Here is a 17,022-nt window from a genome sequence, read left to right as displayed (position 1 = left end):
TCAGCAGCTTTGGGGCAGGCCTGTGCCTGGGTCTTATCTGTGGTGCCCTGAATGCACCCACCCCCCAGAGGATCAGAAAGTCCTTGTTAATTAAAATGAACAATTCGTTCTATACACTCACACACTCTCTCACACACATTCACATACAGACCCATCTCTCTAACTAGGAAACTTCTATTCATCCTTTAAAGCTCAGATCAGATGCCTCCCTCCTCCAAGAAACCCTCTTGGACTCCTAGACAGAGCCCCGGACCTAGCCCTGCATCCAGACTTCTATGTGGTATACACGATGGAATATTACTCAGCCACAGAAAGGAATGACATTGGGTCTTTTGTAGAGACATGGATGGACCTAGAGAGTGTCATATAGAGTGAAGTAAGTCAGAAAGAGAAAAACGAGTATCGTATATTAACACATATATGTGGAATCTAGAAAAATGGTACAGATGACTTTATTTGCAAAGCAGAAATAGAGACACAGACATGGATAACAAACATATGGACACCAAGGGGGAGAGGGGTGGCGTGGGAGGAATTGGGAGATTGGGATTGACACATATACATTATCGATACTATGTGTAAAATAGACAACTGATGGGAACATATGTATAGCACAGGAAACTCTACCTAATGCACTCTGGCGTTCTAAATGGGAGGGATATCCAAAAGGGAGGGGCTGTATGTTTAGGTATGGTGGATTCATTTTGCTGTGCAGTAGAAGTTAACACGACATTGTAAAGCAACTATACGCCAATAAAAATTAATTAAAAAAAATCCCAGGCCTACAAAAAAAAAAAAGACTTCTACGTGGTATGGAGTGCAGGTAGTGAGGCTTCTGTGTTTCCTGCCTGAGGCCGCAGAGGGAGTGAGATAAAGGGACTGGGCAGTGGGCAGCGCTGCTGGAGAGTATGAGGGGTGAGATCTAGAGTTCCCAGCACCTCTCTGCCCCCTCCTGATTCCTTCACTGTCCCTTAAGCCAGCTTCCTTTTCTCTGTCATGGTGAGAACACCTCCCCTGCACCCCCGCCCCCAGCCCCATACTCCAAGGATACTGGTTTCTCCCCGTGTTCAGGAGCTAAGAAAGCTCAACCTAGACCCCTCCCCAGCTCAGTTCTCCGTCCGCCTTCCTCATCTCACCCCCGCCCCATGCCCTGGCTGTGCAGACTGTTTCCTCTTATGATAAAAGTAGGGTGTCATAATTGCATCTTGAAGAATGTCAGTGATGATTAAAGGACACTAGGTAGATCATGGAATACTGTTCATTGATCGAGTACCACGTGAGGGACACCACACTGAGCACTGGACACGCAGCATCTCACTTAAGCCTCCCTGAACCCTAAGAGGTAGTGGACTGTTTTTATTCTCATTTTATAGAAAAGGAACCTGAGGCCCAGAGTGACCCACACGGGGTCATCCAGCTTGTGAGTGACAGAGCTGACACTCGACCCAGCTGACTCTAGAACAGAGCTGGAGGGAAGTTCTAAGACCCCACCTCCCACCATGCTTTCCTGCCCCCCAACTCCCATCCCCTGACTATCTCAGGCTGAGTCATCAGAGATCAGCTCTTTCCACTCCTGATGTCCCCCCAGGAGACCCTGGAACCAGCCTCATCGCAGGTGGTGTGGCTAATTCCAGGCCTGACACCACCGGCTCCAAAAAGGGATCCCTCCCCCAGGAGATGCGGGCTCGCTCCACGACCTTGTAGGGTAGACCCTTGTCCCTGGAATGGCCTCTTGCTCAGGGAGCTCCCAGAGGTGGAATCTGATGCCGGGGAGGGGAGAAGGCGGCTAGGAATGGTGTTAGAGCCCAGCTGCGCCCCCTGCCCTGTAACCTTATGCTCTCTCTGTGTATCTGCCCCAGGGACACCCCAAAATTCCTGGCCAGGACTGGAAGGGTCATCTGGGGTTCCTGGCCCCTGGGGACTCTGGTCCAGCTGTCCAGGCTGCGTGGCCTGGGGCATGAGGTGGATGAAGCCTGCCATTTATAGCTCAGAAGGAGTGGGCTGCCCTCCTGCACCGTCATTCTCCAACTGGGGACTTCTGAGAACCGGGGTGGGGGAAGAGCTCTGTGTTGCCATCAGGCCACCTCACAGCCCTGAGACTCAGGGTCACTTATTGAGCACCTACTACATGCCAGGCACTGTGCAGGCTTCGGAGACATGATGCTAGACATGACTCAGCCCAGTGGGGAGAGACAACCAATACCTGCAAACCCCTGTGGAATTTGTTAGGATAAGGCAAACTGCTGTCTTAGGTTGGGATCCCCCAGAAGCAGACCATGAGACAAAAATTCGAGAGCAAGTAATTTATTTGGGAAGCTACCAAAAGAGACACTGGTAGCGGGTGGGGAAGTGAGAAGCGTTACCACTCTGGAAGTCTGGAGCACAGTGCCACCAGGGACCTCTGGGGGGCAGCAGAGAGCATGCCCTTCAGAGTTTGAGGACCTGAGGGGTGAAGGAGCTGGGGTATTTATCTACCAATTCCCATCCTTGTTGGTTGAAGGCTGATCCTGGGGTGTTGATATAGGGCCACCAGCAGCTAGAGAAAGACACCCTCGCACCCCACCATGCATAGGTGCTGGAAGAAGAAAGCCCTTGGTATAGGGGGACCTGATTAATTTGGGGTGGAAATCAGGGAAGGCTTCCCTGAGGAGGTGGCAATTGAGGTGAGGGCTGAAGGAGGACTGTAAGGGGGTTGCCTCTCCCCTGCTCCAAATCTCTCCTGGAGTTTGAGGCATGCAGAGAGACCGAGGGGCCAGAGTGAATTTACCGAGTACTGGAGGAAAAGAGCAAAGATGGTCTCAGCTTGCATCCTATGGAATCTTGCTCACTGAATAATAATATAACAAGGATGATAATCGACATGGCACTGGCTAAAGATGACCCAGAGCGTCAACAGATGTGCTGAGCCGGTCACGTGCAGCACGTGGGCAAGGGGTGGGCGGGGATGGGGAACTCGACCCTTCACTGAGACCCTTGTGCAGTGTGTACTTGGAGTCCCCTCAGCAGGAAAGTTGCTTATCAAGGTCACACAGCTGGCACTGTGCCAAAGCCACGATTTGAACCTGAATCTGTCTGATTTCCCCTGACCCTGAAACCACCACTGCTCCAGCCCTGCTGCCCTGTTTATTAAGAATCACCAGGGAAGGAGCCAGTGTGGGGAGGAGGGAGCAAAGGGCCCCGTGTTCTCCCCAAATTCTCTGAGGCAGACTTCAAGGAACTGTGTGGATTACAGACCTTGCCCACAAATGCTGAAAAAGAGGCATGACCACAAGCTTTATGGCATCATCATAATAATTAATAATAATTATGGTTAACACTGACATTTCCCTCAATCTGCCTGCGCTGTTCTAAATGCCTCACATATATAAGCTCATATATTAATTTTCACAATAACCCTATGAGATGGGGCTATTATTATTCCCATTTTACATCAGGAGAAACTGGAGCACAGAGAGGTCAAGAAACGTGCTCAAAGCCACACAGCTGAAAATGGCAAAATCAAGATTTGGACTCAGGCTGTCTGACTCCAGAGTTAACACCCTGAACCTCTGTACTATGCCCTGAACAGCCTCATCTGCTTGACCTCCAGCCCAAATTACCTTTGCAGATGACAGCTGCTTCCCATTGGGTGTCAGAGCTACCACTACTGAGAGATGATTCTCTGTGAGTCCCGGGTGTTTCCATACAACTCACAAGCAGGGGTGTGAACAGCTTTCGTTCTGGCTGTCTTTTCAAGAATGTTCGTGTAGCAAGCAGCCCCGGAAGATAGAGAGAATTTCTTGCTCTGGGGCAGAGGGCAGGTTTGTTTGCTGTCCATGTAACCAAGTTAATGCTTCCCTCTGAGATAAAGGTTTGTTCACAGTCCACTAGAAAAGACAGGAGTTTCTGAGCTCAGAGTTACTCAGCTGTGGTGCAAACCCAACGTGCACCTACATTGTCCCTGTGGCATTTGAGAGGAACCAGCAAAAACGTGAAGTTCATACTGCCTGCTGTGCTGTGAGTAGTAAAGTCCTTCGTCTCTGACCGTGGAGTCTCGTATCTTCTGCCAGCATCCATGAATCTGGCAGGTTAAATTGTCAGCTTACAGGTAAAGTCTCAGACCCTTCACAGTCCTAGATACCTATTTGCTCTCTCTATGATGCCACCTGTCACCAAGATGTCTCACCAGGGATCCTGGCTTTAACCTGTTTAGGTTTCACCTCTGCTGCTGCCTTTCTGACCTGGTACAGAGTGGAACGTGAGGCATGACATGACGTGAAGCATGTCATTCTTTCAGGTTGATTTCTCAACCTTGGCACTGTTGACATTTTGGGCTGGATCATTCTTTATAGTATAAGGCTGTCCTGTGCACTGTAGGATGTTGAGCAACATCCCTGGACACTACTCACTAGATGCCATTAGCACCCCACCCCCAGTCGTGACAACGTAAAATGTTTCCATACATTGTCAGTGCCCCCTGGTGTGTGGCCTAAATCATCCTCCTTGTTGAGAACCACTCCTTTTAGGAAGGACCGACAGCTTAGGCAACAGAAAAAGCTGCCTTCTTTGTCTTAGGGAGTCTATTTTTCAGAGAGATCCTTCTCCACTCCCAAAGTATCAATATATAGAAATGATTCCTAGATTACTCTCAGTATGAACACTGGCATATTGGAAGTCTCGTGACTTTGGAACAATGAATGAGTTAACAAGCAAATGATAAAAAGTCACAACAACACCGTACACCCATGTTCATGGCAGCATTATTCACAATAGCTAAAAGGTGGAAGCAAACCAAATGGCCTTTGGTGGACGAATGGATAAACAAAATATGGTTCACCCACACAATGGAATATTATTCAGTCTTAAAAAGGAAGGACCTTCTGACACAAGCTGTAATGTGGATGAAACTTGAGGACATTATGCTAAATGAAATACGCCAGTCACAAAAAGGACAGATATTGCATGATTCGTCTCATATGAGGTCCCTAGAGTAGTCAAATTCCCAGAGACAGAAGAAAGTAGAAAGGTGGGTGCAAGCGGCTGAGGGGTGGAAATGGGGAGTGTTTAATGGGGACAGAGTCCCCATTTTGCGAGATGAAATGCTACTTAACTATACACTGAAAACAGATTAAGATGGTAAATTTTATGTTATGTGTATTTTACCACAATTTTAAAAAAGTAACAACAACAAGACAACCAATAGCATCTGTTGAGTATTTACTATGCACCAGGCCCCGAGTGTTTTAGGTGCACTATCTCAGAGTTTACAAACTTTAGTTATGCCCACGTCACCTCTACCCTTTTTGTCCATGTCTTACTTTGGGTTTCCCCAAAAGTAGACCCCCAAACAAGAGTTTGTGGGAGGTGGTTCCTGGAAGCCTGGTGAGAGAGTGGGGAAAGGAGACAGGGAGAGGAGGTACGTTCATGAGTGGCTACCGCTGCGGGCAACCAGGGGTTGTTTCCACTAGGGATCTTATGAACACTTCTGACGTCTACTCTGAAGTCATCTTAGAGTCATCCAACTGAAAGGTCAGGATGCTGGGGGTATTTGCCCACCAACTCTTGACCCTCAGAGATTGATGGCTACACCCTGGGCATTAACACCCTGCAGCTTCTGGTCTGCCACACGCGGGCCAAGAACACTCTGTATCAGAAGTCGTTGGCATGTGATGGGAACTGTCTGCAGGTGAACTACGGGTGTGTTGAAGGAATGTGGGGAGAGGTCACCAACAGTGGCTGCTAAAGCCATGTCTGTGTACCAAAGGTTCTATCATTTCCTTGATTTTTTTTCTTTAAATCTATCATTTAAAAATGTCTCAGGGGCTTCCCTGGTGGCGCAGTGGTTGAGAGTCCGCCTGCTGATGCAGGGGATGTGGGTTCGTGCCCCGGTCCGGGAAGATCCCACATGCCATGGAGCGGCTGGGCCCGTGAGCCATGGCCGCTGAGCCTGCGCATCCGGAGCCTGTGCTCCGCAACGGGAGAGGCCACAACAGTGAGAGGCCCGCGTACCGCAAAAAAAAAAAAAAAAAAAAAAAAAATCTCAGGTGGGTTAGTCATTGTGAGCATCCACTATGGGGTACCATGGTCAGAACCAAAAGGTGCAGAAGGTGACAGTGCACCCCATCATTTTCAGATACTTGCAAAAGAGATCTCAGATTCAAGTCCGGCTTTATTTTATTTATTTGTTTTTTAGTATAAGTTTATTTTATTTATTTATTTTTGGCTACGTTGGGTCTTCGTTGCTGCGCATGGGGTTTCTCTAGTTGTGGCGAGCCGGGGCTACTCTTCGTTGCAGTGCATGGGCTTCTCCTTGCGGTGGCTTCTCTTGTTGCGGAGCACGGACTCTAGGCACGTGGGTTTCAGTAACTGTGGCATGTGGGCTCAGTAATTGTGGCTCGCGGGCTCTAGAGTGCGAGCTCTGTAGTTGTGGTGCATGGGCTTAGTTGCTCTGCGGCATGTGGGATCTTCCCGGACCAGGGCTTGATCCCATGTCACCTGCATTGACAGGTGGATTCTTAACAACTGTGCTACCAGGGAAGTCCCTCAACTGTAGCTTTATGAGCAAGTGAGTATGCAGATAGAGGGCTGTATCATTGGTTTTAATGAGTACAGAAACCTTATATCAGATGATGCTGAGGGATTCATTCTAAAACAAAGTCAAGAAAACACCTGGGGCGGATCATGCTCAAAGGAGGTAATATTACTCTGCTCCAAAGTGTCTCCAACTAGAATATTACTCAGCCATAAAAGAGGATAAAATAATGCCATTTGCAGCAACAAGGGTGGACGTAGAGATGATCATACTAAGTGAAATAAGTCAGAAAGAGAAAGACAAATACCATATGATATCACTTATATGTGGAATCTAAAATATGACACAAATGAACTTATCAGAAACAGACTCACAGATGTAGAGAACAGACGGGTGGTTGCCAAGGGGGAAGAAGATGGGGGAGGGATAGATTAGGAGGTTTGTTTTTTTAACATCTTTATTGGAGTATAATTGCTTTACAATAGTGTGTTAGCTTCTGCTTTATAACAAAGTGAATCAGCTATACATATACATATATCCCCATATCCCCTCCCTCTTGCATCTGCCTCCCACCCTCGCTATCCCACCCCTCTAGGTGGTCACAAAGCACCGAGCTGATTTCCCTGTGCTATGCGGCTGCTTCCCACTATCTATTTTACATTTGGTAGTGTATATATGTCCATGCCACTCTCTCACTTCGTCTCAGCTTACCCTTCCCCCTCCCCATGTCCTCAAGTCCATTCTCTACATCTGCGTCTCTATTCCTGTCCTGCCCCTAGGTTCTTCAGAACCATTTTTTTTTTAATTCCATATATATGTGAGAGCATACGGTATTCGTTTTCCTCTTTCTCAATTACTTCACTCTGTATGACAGACTCTAGATCCATCCACCTCACTACAAATAACTCAATATCATTTCTTTTTATGGCTGAGTAAGATTCCATTGTATATATGCGCCACATCTTCTTTATCCATTCATCTGTCGATGGACACTTAGGTTGATTCCATGTCCTGGCTATTGTAAATAGAGCTGCAATGAACATTGTGGTACATGACTCTTTTTGAATTATGGTTTTCTCAGGGTGTATACCCAGTAGTGGGGTTGCTGGGTCGTATGGTAGTTCTATTTTTAGTTTTTTAAGGAACCTCCATACTGTTCTCCATAGTGGTTGTATCAATTTACATTCCCACCAACAGTGCAAGAGAGTTCCTTTTCTCCACACCCTCTCCAGCATTTACTGTTTGTAGATTTTTGGATGATGGCCCTTCTGACCCCCTCATTGTAGTTTTGATTTGCGCTTCTCTAATGATTAGTGATGTTGAGCATTCTTTCAAGGGTTTGTTGGCAATCTGTATATCTTCTTTGGAGAAATGTCTATTAGAATGGGAGTTTGGAGTTAGCAGACTATTATATAGAGAATGGATAAACAGCAAGCTGTCTAGCACAGGGAACTATATTCAATATCCTGTGATAAACCATAATGGAAAAGAACATGAAGAAGAATATATATGTATAACTGAATCACTTTGCTGTACAGCAGAAATGAACACAGCATTGTAAATCAACTCTACTTCAATAAAATTAAAACAAAACAAAACAAAGTATCTTCAACTAGAACTTTTCGGCCATGGCACGTGACTCGGTTCAGTCTAGTTCAAGATGCTGACAAATTTCAGGGCTGGTGCTTGAAAGACAGAATTTTGGTGCTTGAAAGAAGCTTTTCAAGGAGTTAAAGTGTATTTGAACATGTGACAATTGATATTTATAGCATAAAGGTTTTTGCTTTCTTTGTCCCTTTCATGGTGGTAGCAGGGTAAACTTTTGAGAAGGTGCCAAATATCTAAGAACGTATATCTGCACCTGAGAGAATTTCTGTAGAATTCAATTCCATTAGTTAAAATAGTTTTTCTAGGAGACTTCCCTGCTGGTCCAGTGGTTAAGAATCCGCCTTCCAATGCAGGGGATGGGGTTCTATCCCTGGTTGGGGAACTAAGGTTCCACGTGCCTCAGGGCAACTGAGCCCACATGCCGCAACTACTGAGCCCGCACGTTCTACAGCCTGTGCGTTCTAGAGCCCATGCACCACATCTAGAGAGCCTGTGCTCTGCAACTAGAGAAGCCCATGCACCACAATGAAGAGCCCGAGCACTGCAAAGGAAGATCCCACATGCCGCAACGAAGATCCCGAGTGCCGCAATGAAGATCTCGAGTGCCGCAACTAAGACCTGACAGGGCCAAATAATAATAAAAAATGTTTTTTTAAAAATAAATACAATAAAATAGTTTTTCTACTAACTGGCGCCAGCCTGAAGCTTGCCACAGTAACTAGACTAGCTATTTATTCTACAACTATCTTAAGAGAACTGTCAACTGCTTTAATTTACAAAGATTATATAAATTCCATTCTTTTGACTATGTTAAAGATTGTATGTTTCAAAGCATCCTTTTAAAAACTTTCTTTGTGCTTACAATTTTTTTCTATAGTAGATCATTTTATTGATTAAATTTAACCCCTTCAACAGAAAACAGATCAGTGCATTCCTAAGGATCAGGGAAGAGTTTGTTGCATAGGATTTTGGGGTGGGGGGTCAGGGCTGATAAATGGAATATTGCCTGCCATATCAGTAAACGAAGGATGTCAGAGTCTTCAGTGCTTGCAGCCCTCCGACGTGAGCCGGTGAGCCCTGAGGGAACTAAGGAAGGAAAGAATACCTGCCATCTAGCAGCCATCAGACTGCAGCCCCTCCCCACAGTGAGCCCTGTGGAAACTCAGGATGTGAAAACACAGGATACTGGCCCCACATAACAGACGTACATATCAAAATAATGATTTCAGTGAGCCCAGACTCTTGTATCTTCCTATACGTAGAAAAGCACTAAATTCCTTAACTTGACATATCTGGTTTTCTTTAATTAACAATCTTTCGATGTTCAGACTATCTGCCCTTTGTTGCAAAACGCCTGTATAACCTGGCTTCCCCCTGGCCTCCCCAGAGCAGTTCTTTCAGGGTTACTTGAGATGCTGCTTCCCGGGCTTGAAGTCCTAAAAATTCCCGCCGAATAAAACATGACTCTCAGCTTTTAGGTTGTGAATATTGTTTAAGTCAGCAGGGCTGAAGAACGGCTCTACTCTTTGGTTATGGTGGTCATTGCATTTGTCAAACTTCAGAGTGAGTTTTACTGAATGTAAATTCTACGTCAATAAACATGACTTTAAAAACTTAAAAAAAAAGTGTCTCCAGCTAGAAATGATCAGTGAAGTGAGAAATTGTTGAGAAGGCAACGCAGTTTGTTTTTTTTAGGTGTTCTTTGTTGGGAGTGTGGTTCTAAAACATTTCTTCATATTGTTACCCTTATGTTGTTATTACCAGCTGACGATTAAAAAAAAACTCAAATAACTTCTTTGGCCTCATCATAGTGCAGGGTTGAGGTACCAGTTGTGTTTTCTACACATTTAAGTAAAATGTGTTTATCCATTTCACACTTTAAAAAAATTATTTTTAATTGTTTGGCCCTGCCACACGGCACATGGGATCTTAGGTCCCTGACCAGGGATGGAACCTGCGCCCCCAGCAGTGGAAGCACCGGAGTCTTAGCCACTGGACTGCCAGGAGAGTCCTCATTTCACATCTACAGTCATCTTGTTTGTCAGTCATTCATGAACTGTATTATCTCATTTAATCCTCCTAACATCCCTTGCACTAGGCATTATTACCTTTATTTTACATATGAGAAAATGGGGACTCAGAGGGGTGAAATGACTTATCCCAGGCAGCACTCAGGTACACAACATAATGATTCCATATTTGTATATATTGTCAAATGATCACCCCAATAAGTCTAGTGCACAATCATCACCATAAGCTATAATGGAATAAAAAAAAGAATATAGATGTATACATATATGTGTATAACTGAATCACTTTGCTGTACACCTGAAATTAACACAATATTGTAAATCAACTATACTTTAATAAAAACAAACAAAAAACCCCAACCATCGCCATACATAGTTACAATTTTTTTTTCTTGTGAAGAGAACTTTCAAGATCTCTCTTCACAACTTTCAAGATCTCTCTTCACAACTTTCAAGATCTCCCTTCACAACTTTCAAATACACAGTACAGTATTATTAACTATACAAATCACGCTGTACATTACACTTCCTGAGTTAATTAGTTTATAACCTGAAGTTTGTCCTTTTTGACCACTTTCACCCATTTACGCTACCACTCACTCCCTGCCTCTGGTAAAACCCATCTGCTCTCTGTATCTATGAATTCATTTTGTTGCTGTTGTTTTTTTAGATACCACATATAACTGTATAAATGACATCAAACGGTATTTGTCCTTTCTCTGTCTGACTTATTTCACTTAGCATAATGTCCTCAAGGTCCAATTGTCACAAATGGCAGAATTTTTCTTTTTTATGGCAAAATAGTAATTCATTCATCTTGAATAAACATATCGGCAGCTGTAAGATACAGCTACCAGATAAGGACCAGATAAACAACCAGATAAGGAACTAGGCTGCCCCACCCATGAGGCTCTCCTTTCAGAAAGCCCTGGGTAACCTAAATAACTGACCACTTGCGTGGCCCTACTTCTCCCTTCTTGTGCCCTAATTCTTGTTATTAGGCTTTAAATTAGCCAATAAAGAGTGAATCTGCAACGCCCCAGGCACCCCACACTTGGACCCTAATAAAGGCAGAACCCCAGGTCTGTGCTGTCTCTCTACCTGTGACCTCACTGTGTGGCCCTCGGTGTGTCCTGTACCCTCCAGGACCTGTAAGAAATCTTTTTTTCAAAGTTCCCCAATGGTTGTTGCTGAGGTGTCTTGAAATCATAAGAACCACAAGGGCTAGTCCAGCCACACCATTGGCTCTGGTTGGTTGCGGAAATGTCTGTGGGGGTCCCTACAAGTGTTACATGTCCAGGTGGGTGACCCCAGGTGTTCCCAGCTGAGACTGACACACCTTCTCACCTGAGACCTTTGTTTCAAAGGACCTCAGGTAGCCACCATTCACATGATAAAGAGACCCGGGTAAATCAAGGAATGCAAAAACTTCGGCTGGGAAAAAGCTTCCGGTATGATTACTGGCTGGGAACAAATAGCCTGTGAAGTGTTCCAGAGAATTATTTCGAAACCATGCGCCCAGTCTGTGACTGTTTGAGCCTTAGAACGATACCCAGGTTCCGGGCTTCCCTGGTGGCGCAGTGGCTAAGAATCCGCCTGCCAGTGCAGGGGACACGGGTTCGAGCCCTGGTCCGGGAGGATCCCACATGGCGCAGAGCAACTAAGCCTGTGCAGCACAACTACTGAGCCTGCGCTCTACAGCCCGTGAGCCACAACTACTGAGCCTGCGTGCCGCAACTACTGAAGCCCACGTGCCTAGAGCCGGTGCTCCACAACAAGAGAAGCCACCGCAATGAGAAGCCTGCGCACCGCAACGAACAGTAGCCCCCGCTCACCACAACTAGAGAAAGCCCGTGCGCAGCAACGAAGATCCAGAGCAGCTATAAAAAAAAAAAAAAAAAATTCCCAGGTTCCCTAATTTGCATTAGAGGAATCAGGCGATGATGGCTGTAGAATTCCCAAGAAGGGTATTTCCTTCTATGTTTACTTCAAATGTGGTGTGAAATAAAATTCATACTTTATGGCAAGACAAGCAAAATTCAACCGTAAAAATTCTCCTCTGCTTTTTGGCCTTGTCTCTCCGCCGAACTGTGCATTGTGTATGTGCATTATTCGTCATCAAACCTCCCCCATTGGCAGGAATACCTGCCGTAAAGAGCAACATTTTCCTAGCATCAACCAGAGAACTCCTTCAAAGGTAGCATTTCTGGCTTCCCTGGTGGCGCAGTGGTTGAGAGTCCGCCTGCCGATGCAGGGGACTACGGGTTCGTGCCCGGTCCGGGAAGATCCCACATGCCGTGGAGCGGCTGGGCCCGTGAGCCATGGCCGCTGAGCCTGCGCGTCCGGAGCCTGTGCTCCGCAACGGGAGAGGCCACAACAGTGAGAGGCCCGCGTACCGCCAAAAAAAAAAAAAAAAGATAGCATTTCTTCTTGAGCTTATCAGGGGTCGCATGACCCACCACAATGACACTTAGATCTGGATTATGTAAACTGTCAATAATACACTTTTTGATGTACAGCCTTCTGTCTCAAAAAAACTTATATAACTGTGCCTTGACTTCTAACAGGTGGAACAATTCTCAGAGCTTTTTGAGATGCTCTTCCTGGGTTATAATCCTCAAATTTGGCTCGGATAAAATTTTCCATTTCTTTCTTAGATCAACTGATTCAGTTTTCATTGACGGTGGCCACAGAGGGTAATGGACAAGGAAGAATATCCCAGATGGCAAAACCAGAGACTGCAGTGAATAACAGACAAAGAGGTTTCCCTTCTAGAGCCAAAGAATTTATTCCACTTCATAAGCAGGGAAATCTTAAATAGATTCTGCCCTGTGGGATTTGATCATTATGATGGACCAGTAGCTGGTCTCATATTGTACTATGGGTGAGAGGAGGGCCAGATAAATAAACTTCTAGTTTAAAAATTATTAGATCATGGGATAAACATTCTGTTCTGCTGAAGAAGACTGTGTATCAGGCAGAGATTTTGGACTCTGAGCTGAAAGCATCACTGGATGGGACTTTAGGTTATCTTCTTCAGGGCAGGGTATAAGTGGATTCTATGGGTGGAGAGAAGCATGCTTTCATGTATTCGGTGGCTGGAGGGTTGGAATGTGGACTGCCAGCTCTCCACAAAAATCTACTCTCTCCTTTTGCTGTAATGACAGAATCACAGCCTAGCAACATGGCTGACCACCTATGCCGTATTTCCCAGCCTCTCTTGCAGCTAGGTGGAATGCGAAAAGTACGTGACGCTTCAAGATCAGGGACTTTCTTCTGCTGTGCTCGCTGATTTCTTCCTTCTTCTTTTTTTCAATATAGAGTTCACAGCTTCAACCTCACAGACAATAATAATGTTCAGGGAAATAGACAAGAAATAGAACATTGGGAACCGAGGTTTCTGATTGATTGAAAGGAGCAGAGTCACCCACTGATATAGAACTCTGACTGTTAGTTGAGAGGGGAATAAACTTCTACTTTGCTTGAGCCATTACTCTTTTATTTTTTTTTAATTATTTATTTATTTTTAGTTGTGTTGGGTCTTTGTTGCTGCCTGAGGGATTTCTCTAGTTGTGGCAAGCCAGGGCTACTCTTTGTTGCGGTGTGCGGGTTTCTCCTTGCAATGGCTTCTCTTGCTGCTGAGCACGAGCTCTAGGTGCAAGGGCTTCAGTAGTTAGTTGTGGCACGCGGGCTAAGCTGCTCTGTGACATATGGGATCTTCCTGGACCAGGGCTCGAACCTATGTTCCCTGCATTGGCAGGTGGATTCTTAACCACTGTGCCACCGGGGGGGGGTCCCCATTATTCATTTAGTCTTTTGTTTAAGCAAATGTTATGGATTGAATTACATCCCTTTCCCAAATTTATGTGTTGAAATCCTAACCCCTAGTGTTCAGAATGTGTCTGTTTTTGCATATAGTAGTTAAGATGGGTCCATATTAGAGTAGGGTGAGTTCCTAATCCAAGGTAACTGGTTTCCTTATAAAAAGGGGACATTTAGAGATAGACATGCCTACAGGGAGGATGCCATGTAAAGATGAAGGCAGATATCTACAAGTCAAGGGACACCAAAGATAGCCAGTAAACCACCAGGAGTGAGGGGAGAGGCATGGAACAGACTCTCCCTTATAGCCTCGGAAGAAACCAACCTGCTAATGCCTTGATCTCAGACTTGTCTCCAGAGCTGTAAGACAATAAATTTCTGTGATTTAAGCCATATAATTTGTGGTATTTTGTTATAGAAGCCCAAATACAGCAGGTAGGCTATTCATCCTACCTAATACAAAAATTAGTATCAGGAATGGGGTGTTGCAATCACAAAAATCAAAAATTAGTTGCAGGGCTTCCCTGGTGGCGCAGTGGTTGAGAGTCCACCTGCTGATGCAGGGGACACGGGTTCGTGCCCCGGTGCGGGAAGATCCCACATGCCGCGGAGTGGCTGGGCCCGTGAGCCATGGCCGCTGAGCCTGCACGTCCAGAGCCTGTGCTCCTCAACGGGAGAGGCCACAACAGTGAGAGGCCCGTGTACTGCAAAAAAAAAAAAAAAAAAAAAAAATTAGTTGCATTAGCTTAGTGACCTGCTGGTAAGGTCACAAATATTGCAGACTGGATAACTGACCCTCATTATGCCAAAGAACAACATTTGGTAATGTCATCACCCGCGATCACCTACCTGAAAGCTAGATCGTATGTCTACTAAGCCTGTGTTTCTAGAAGTGATTGTAAAGATTGTAAAGTGTTAGAATGTCACTGTAAGTGGGATGCTCCTTGCTGCTTTCAGCAAGAAATCACAAGAAAGAGATGCTCTTACACAAGAATTGGCCACTTTTCAAAGTCAGGAACATCACAAGTTTGGAAGAGCCAACAGCTTCCTCGCCCCCTAAACAGTATAAACAAGGAGGCTGCCCAAGGCTGCTGTTTCAGATGACCATTAATGGAGAATAACAAGGATGTAGATAGTTCAATGAAGCAAATACTGCAAATTAAATAGACACAAGAACTCTGGCTAGAAAAGAACACAGAATGTTCTAGCAATGGAACTAGCTAGAAGCAACTACACCAGATGTCTACTAGGTTTTCTGAAGCAACAATGTTGCTAAAAATTCCGAGTTCAGTCTGCAAAATCTTATGACTTCTGAGCTTTTGCCTTGGGTCTCTTTCTTATAGCAGCTTAACCTGACCCTTAACCCAATGTGGGGCTTGAATCCTGATCTCTCTGGTTTCCAGAGTACTTCCTTTTTTTTTTTTTTTGCGGTACACGGGCCTCTCACTGCTGTGGTCTCTCCCGTTGCGGAGCACAGGCTCCGGACGCGCAGGCTCAGCGGCCATGGCTCATGGGCCCAGCCGCTCCGCGGCATGTGGGATCTTCCCGGACCGGGGCACGAACCCGTGTCCCCTGCATCGGCAGGTGGGCTCTCAACCACTGCGCCACCAGGGGGAGCCCCAGAGTACTTCCTTTTAACCATTATGTGTGCTTTAGGCTGCAGTTTAAGTGCCACAAGATCAGGGATTTTGTTTGTTCTCTGCCAGGCTCTTGAAAGACTGTAAATACTAAACAGTAAATAGTAAAATGTGACAGATGTTCAATAAATATCTGTTGGAAGGATGAGGTAATAAACAAATGAACCAAGAGTGATATGAAGGAACTATCTAAGACTGGGACTGTGCCCGGAAGTTCAGAACAGATGGGAGCTGTATTGGGACAGGCATTCCAATGCTGTGGTCACCAAATAAAAACTGGTCTCCTGCTGATGAGGGCCCCCAAGGCGCCCTTCATGTCATTGTTGCGTAGACTGTAGATGAAGGGGTTCAGCATGGGAGTGACCACGGTGTGCATCACTGCAGCGGTTGTGTCCTTCTGGGCCATGCGGGAGGACATGGGGCTGAAATAAACCCTGATGAGTGTGCCATAGAACAGGGACACCACAGAGAGGTGAGAGCCACAGGTGGAGAAGGCCTTCCGCTTGCCTCTGGTGGACGGGATCCTCAACGCAGCAGCAAAGGTGTGCGTGTAGGATACCAAGATGCCCATAAAGGGGGTGATGATGGGCAGGGCGCCCACGGTGTACACCATTGCATTGTTGAGAAAGGTGTCAGAGCATGCGAGCTTCAGCAGACGGCTGAGGTCACAGAAGAAATGGGGGACCTGGTTGTGGATGCAGAATGAGAGGCGGGTCAGTAATATCGTGTAGGTCAAGGCATTCCCAAAGGTTGCAGTCCAGGATGCTGCCACCAGGAGGCTACAGAGCTGTGGTATCACAGACGTGGCATAGTGCAGAGGGTGACAGATGGCCACATGGCGGTCGTAGGCCATGGCGGTCAGCAGGAAGCTGCCGATGCCGGCGAACAACGTGAAGCAGAACGTCTGGGTCAGGCAGCCAGCATAAGGAATCCCTTTGTGTCCTGGCATGTGATTGGCCAGCATCTTGCAGATGGTGGTGGAGGTGTAGCAAATGTCCACAAAGTCCAGGTTGGCCAGGAAGAGGTACATGGAAGCTGGACGTCCATGGCGATGGCCAGGATAATGAGCAGGTTCCCCAGTTCTGTGACCAGGTACATGCTCGGGAAGAGTAGGAACACCAGCTGCTGTTGCTTGGGGTCCTCCGAGAAGCCCAGGAACAGGAACTCAGAGACCAGGGTGAGATTTGCCCCTTCAACGGCCATCCTGAATCAATCAGAAATGACACAGCGGAGCTGTCCGGGGTCCTGGCCAAGGCCAGCCTCTCCTTTGCACCCTGGATCTCATCCCCTCTTGTTAGTTCAGCCATTCATCAGCTCTTCCCACTCCCTCCTGCAACAGGACCCTCCCCTACCATTTGCTGCGTCATTTCCATCAGTGAACACACCATTCATTCCCCACAGCCCACCTGCAAGA

At 46.2% G+C, this 17,022-nt stretch overlaps 1 protein-coding gene and 1 pseudogene across 2 annotated transcripts; one reads left to right on the top strand and one right to left on the bottom strand.

Moving 5' to 3' along the window:
* The first annotated feature begins 6,050 nt into the window (after nucleotides 1-6,050).
* LOC309821101 (small nuclear ribonucleoprotein E-like) lies at nucleotides 6,051-6,708 on the top strand (annotated as a pseudogene). The gene is made up of 2 exons: nucleotides 6,051-6,140; nucleotides 6,533-6,708. The product of its transcript is annotated as a small nuclear ribonucleoprotein E-like (transcript).
* A 9,162-nt stretch (nucleotides 6,709-15,870) lies between these two features.
* LOC309819946 (olfactory receptor 1f45-like) lies at nucleotides 15,871-16,811 on the bottom strand (the record flags this gene model as incomplete). The annotated part of the gene is given in 2 exon segments (XM_082650377.1): nucleotides 15,871-16,637; nucleotides 16,640-16,811. Coding segments are annotated over 2 exon segments (939 nt in total).
* Nucleotides 16,812-17,022: the final 211 nt, after the last annotated feature.

The sequence above is a fragment of the Grampus griseus genome (genome assembly GCF_964374135.1).
Source record: "Grampus griseus genome assembly, chromosome: 3".
NCBI classification, from domain to species: Eukaryota; Metazoa; Chordata; class Mammalia; order Artiodactyla; family Delphinidae; genus Grampus; species Grampus griseus.
This window is presented reverse-complemented; position numbering and strand designations above follow the sequence as displayed.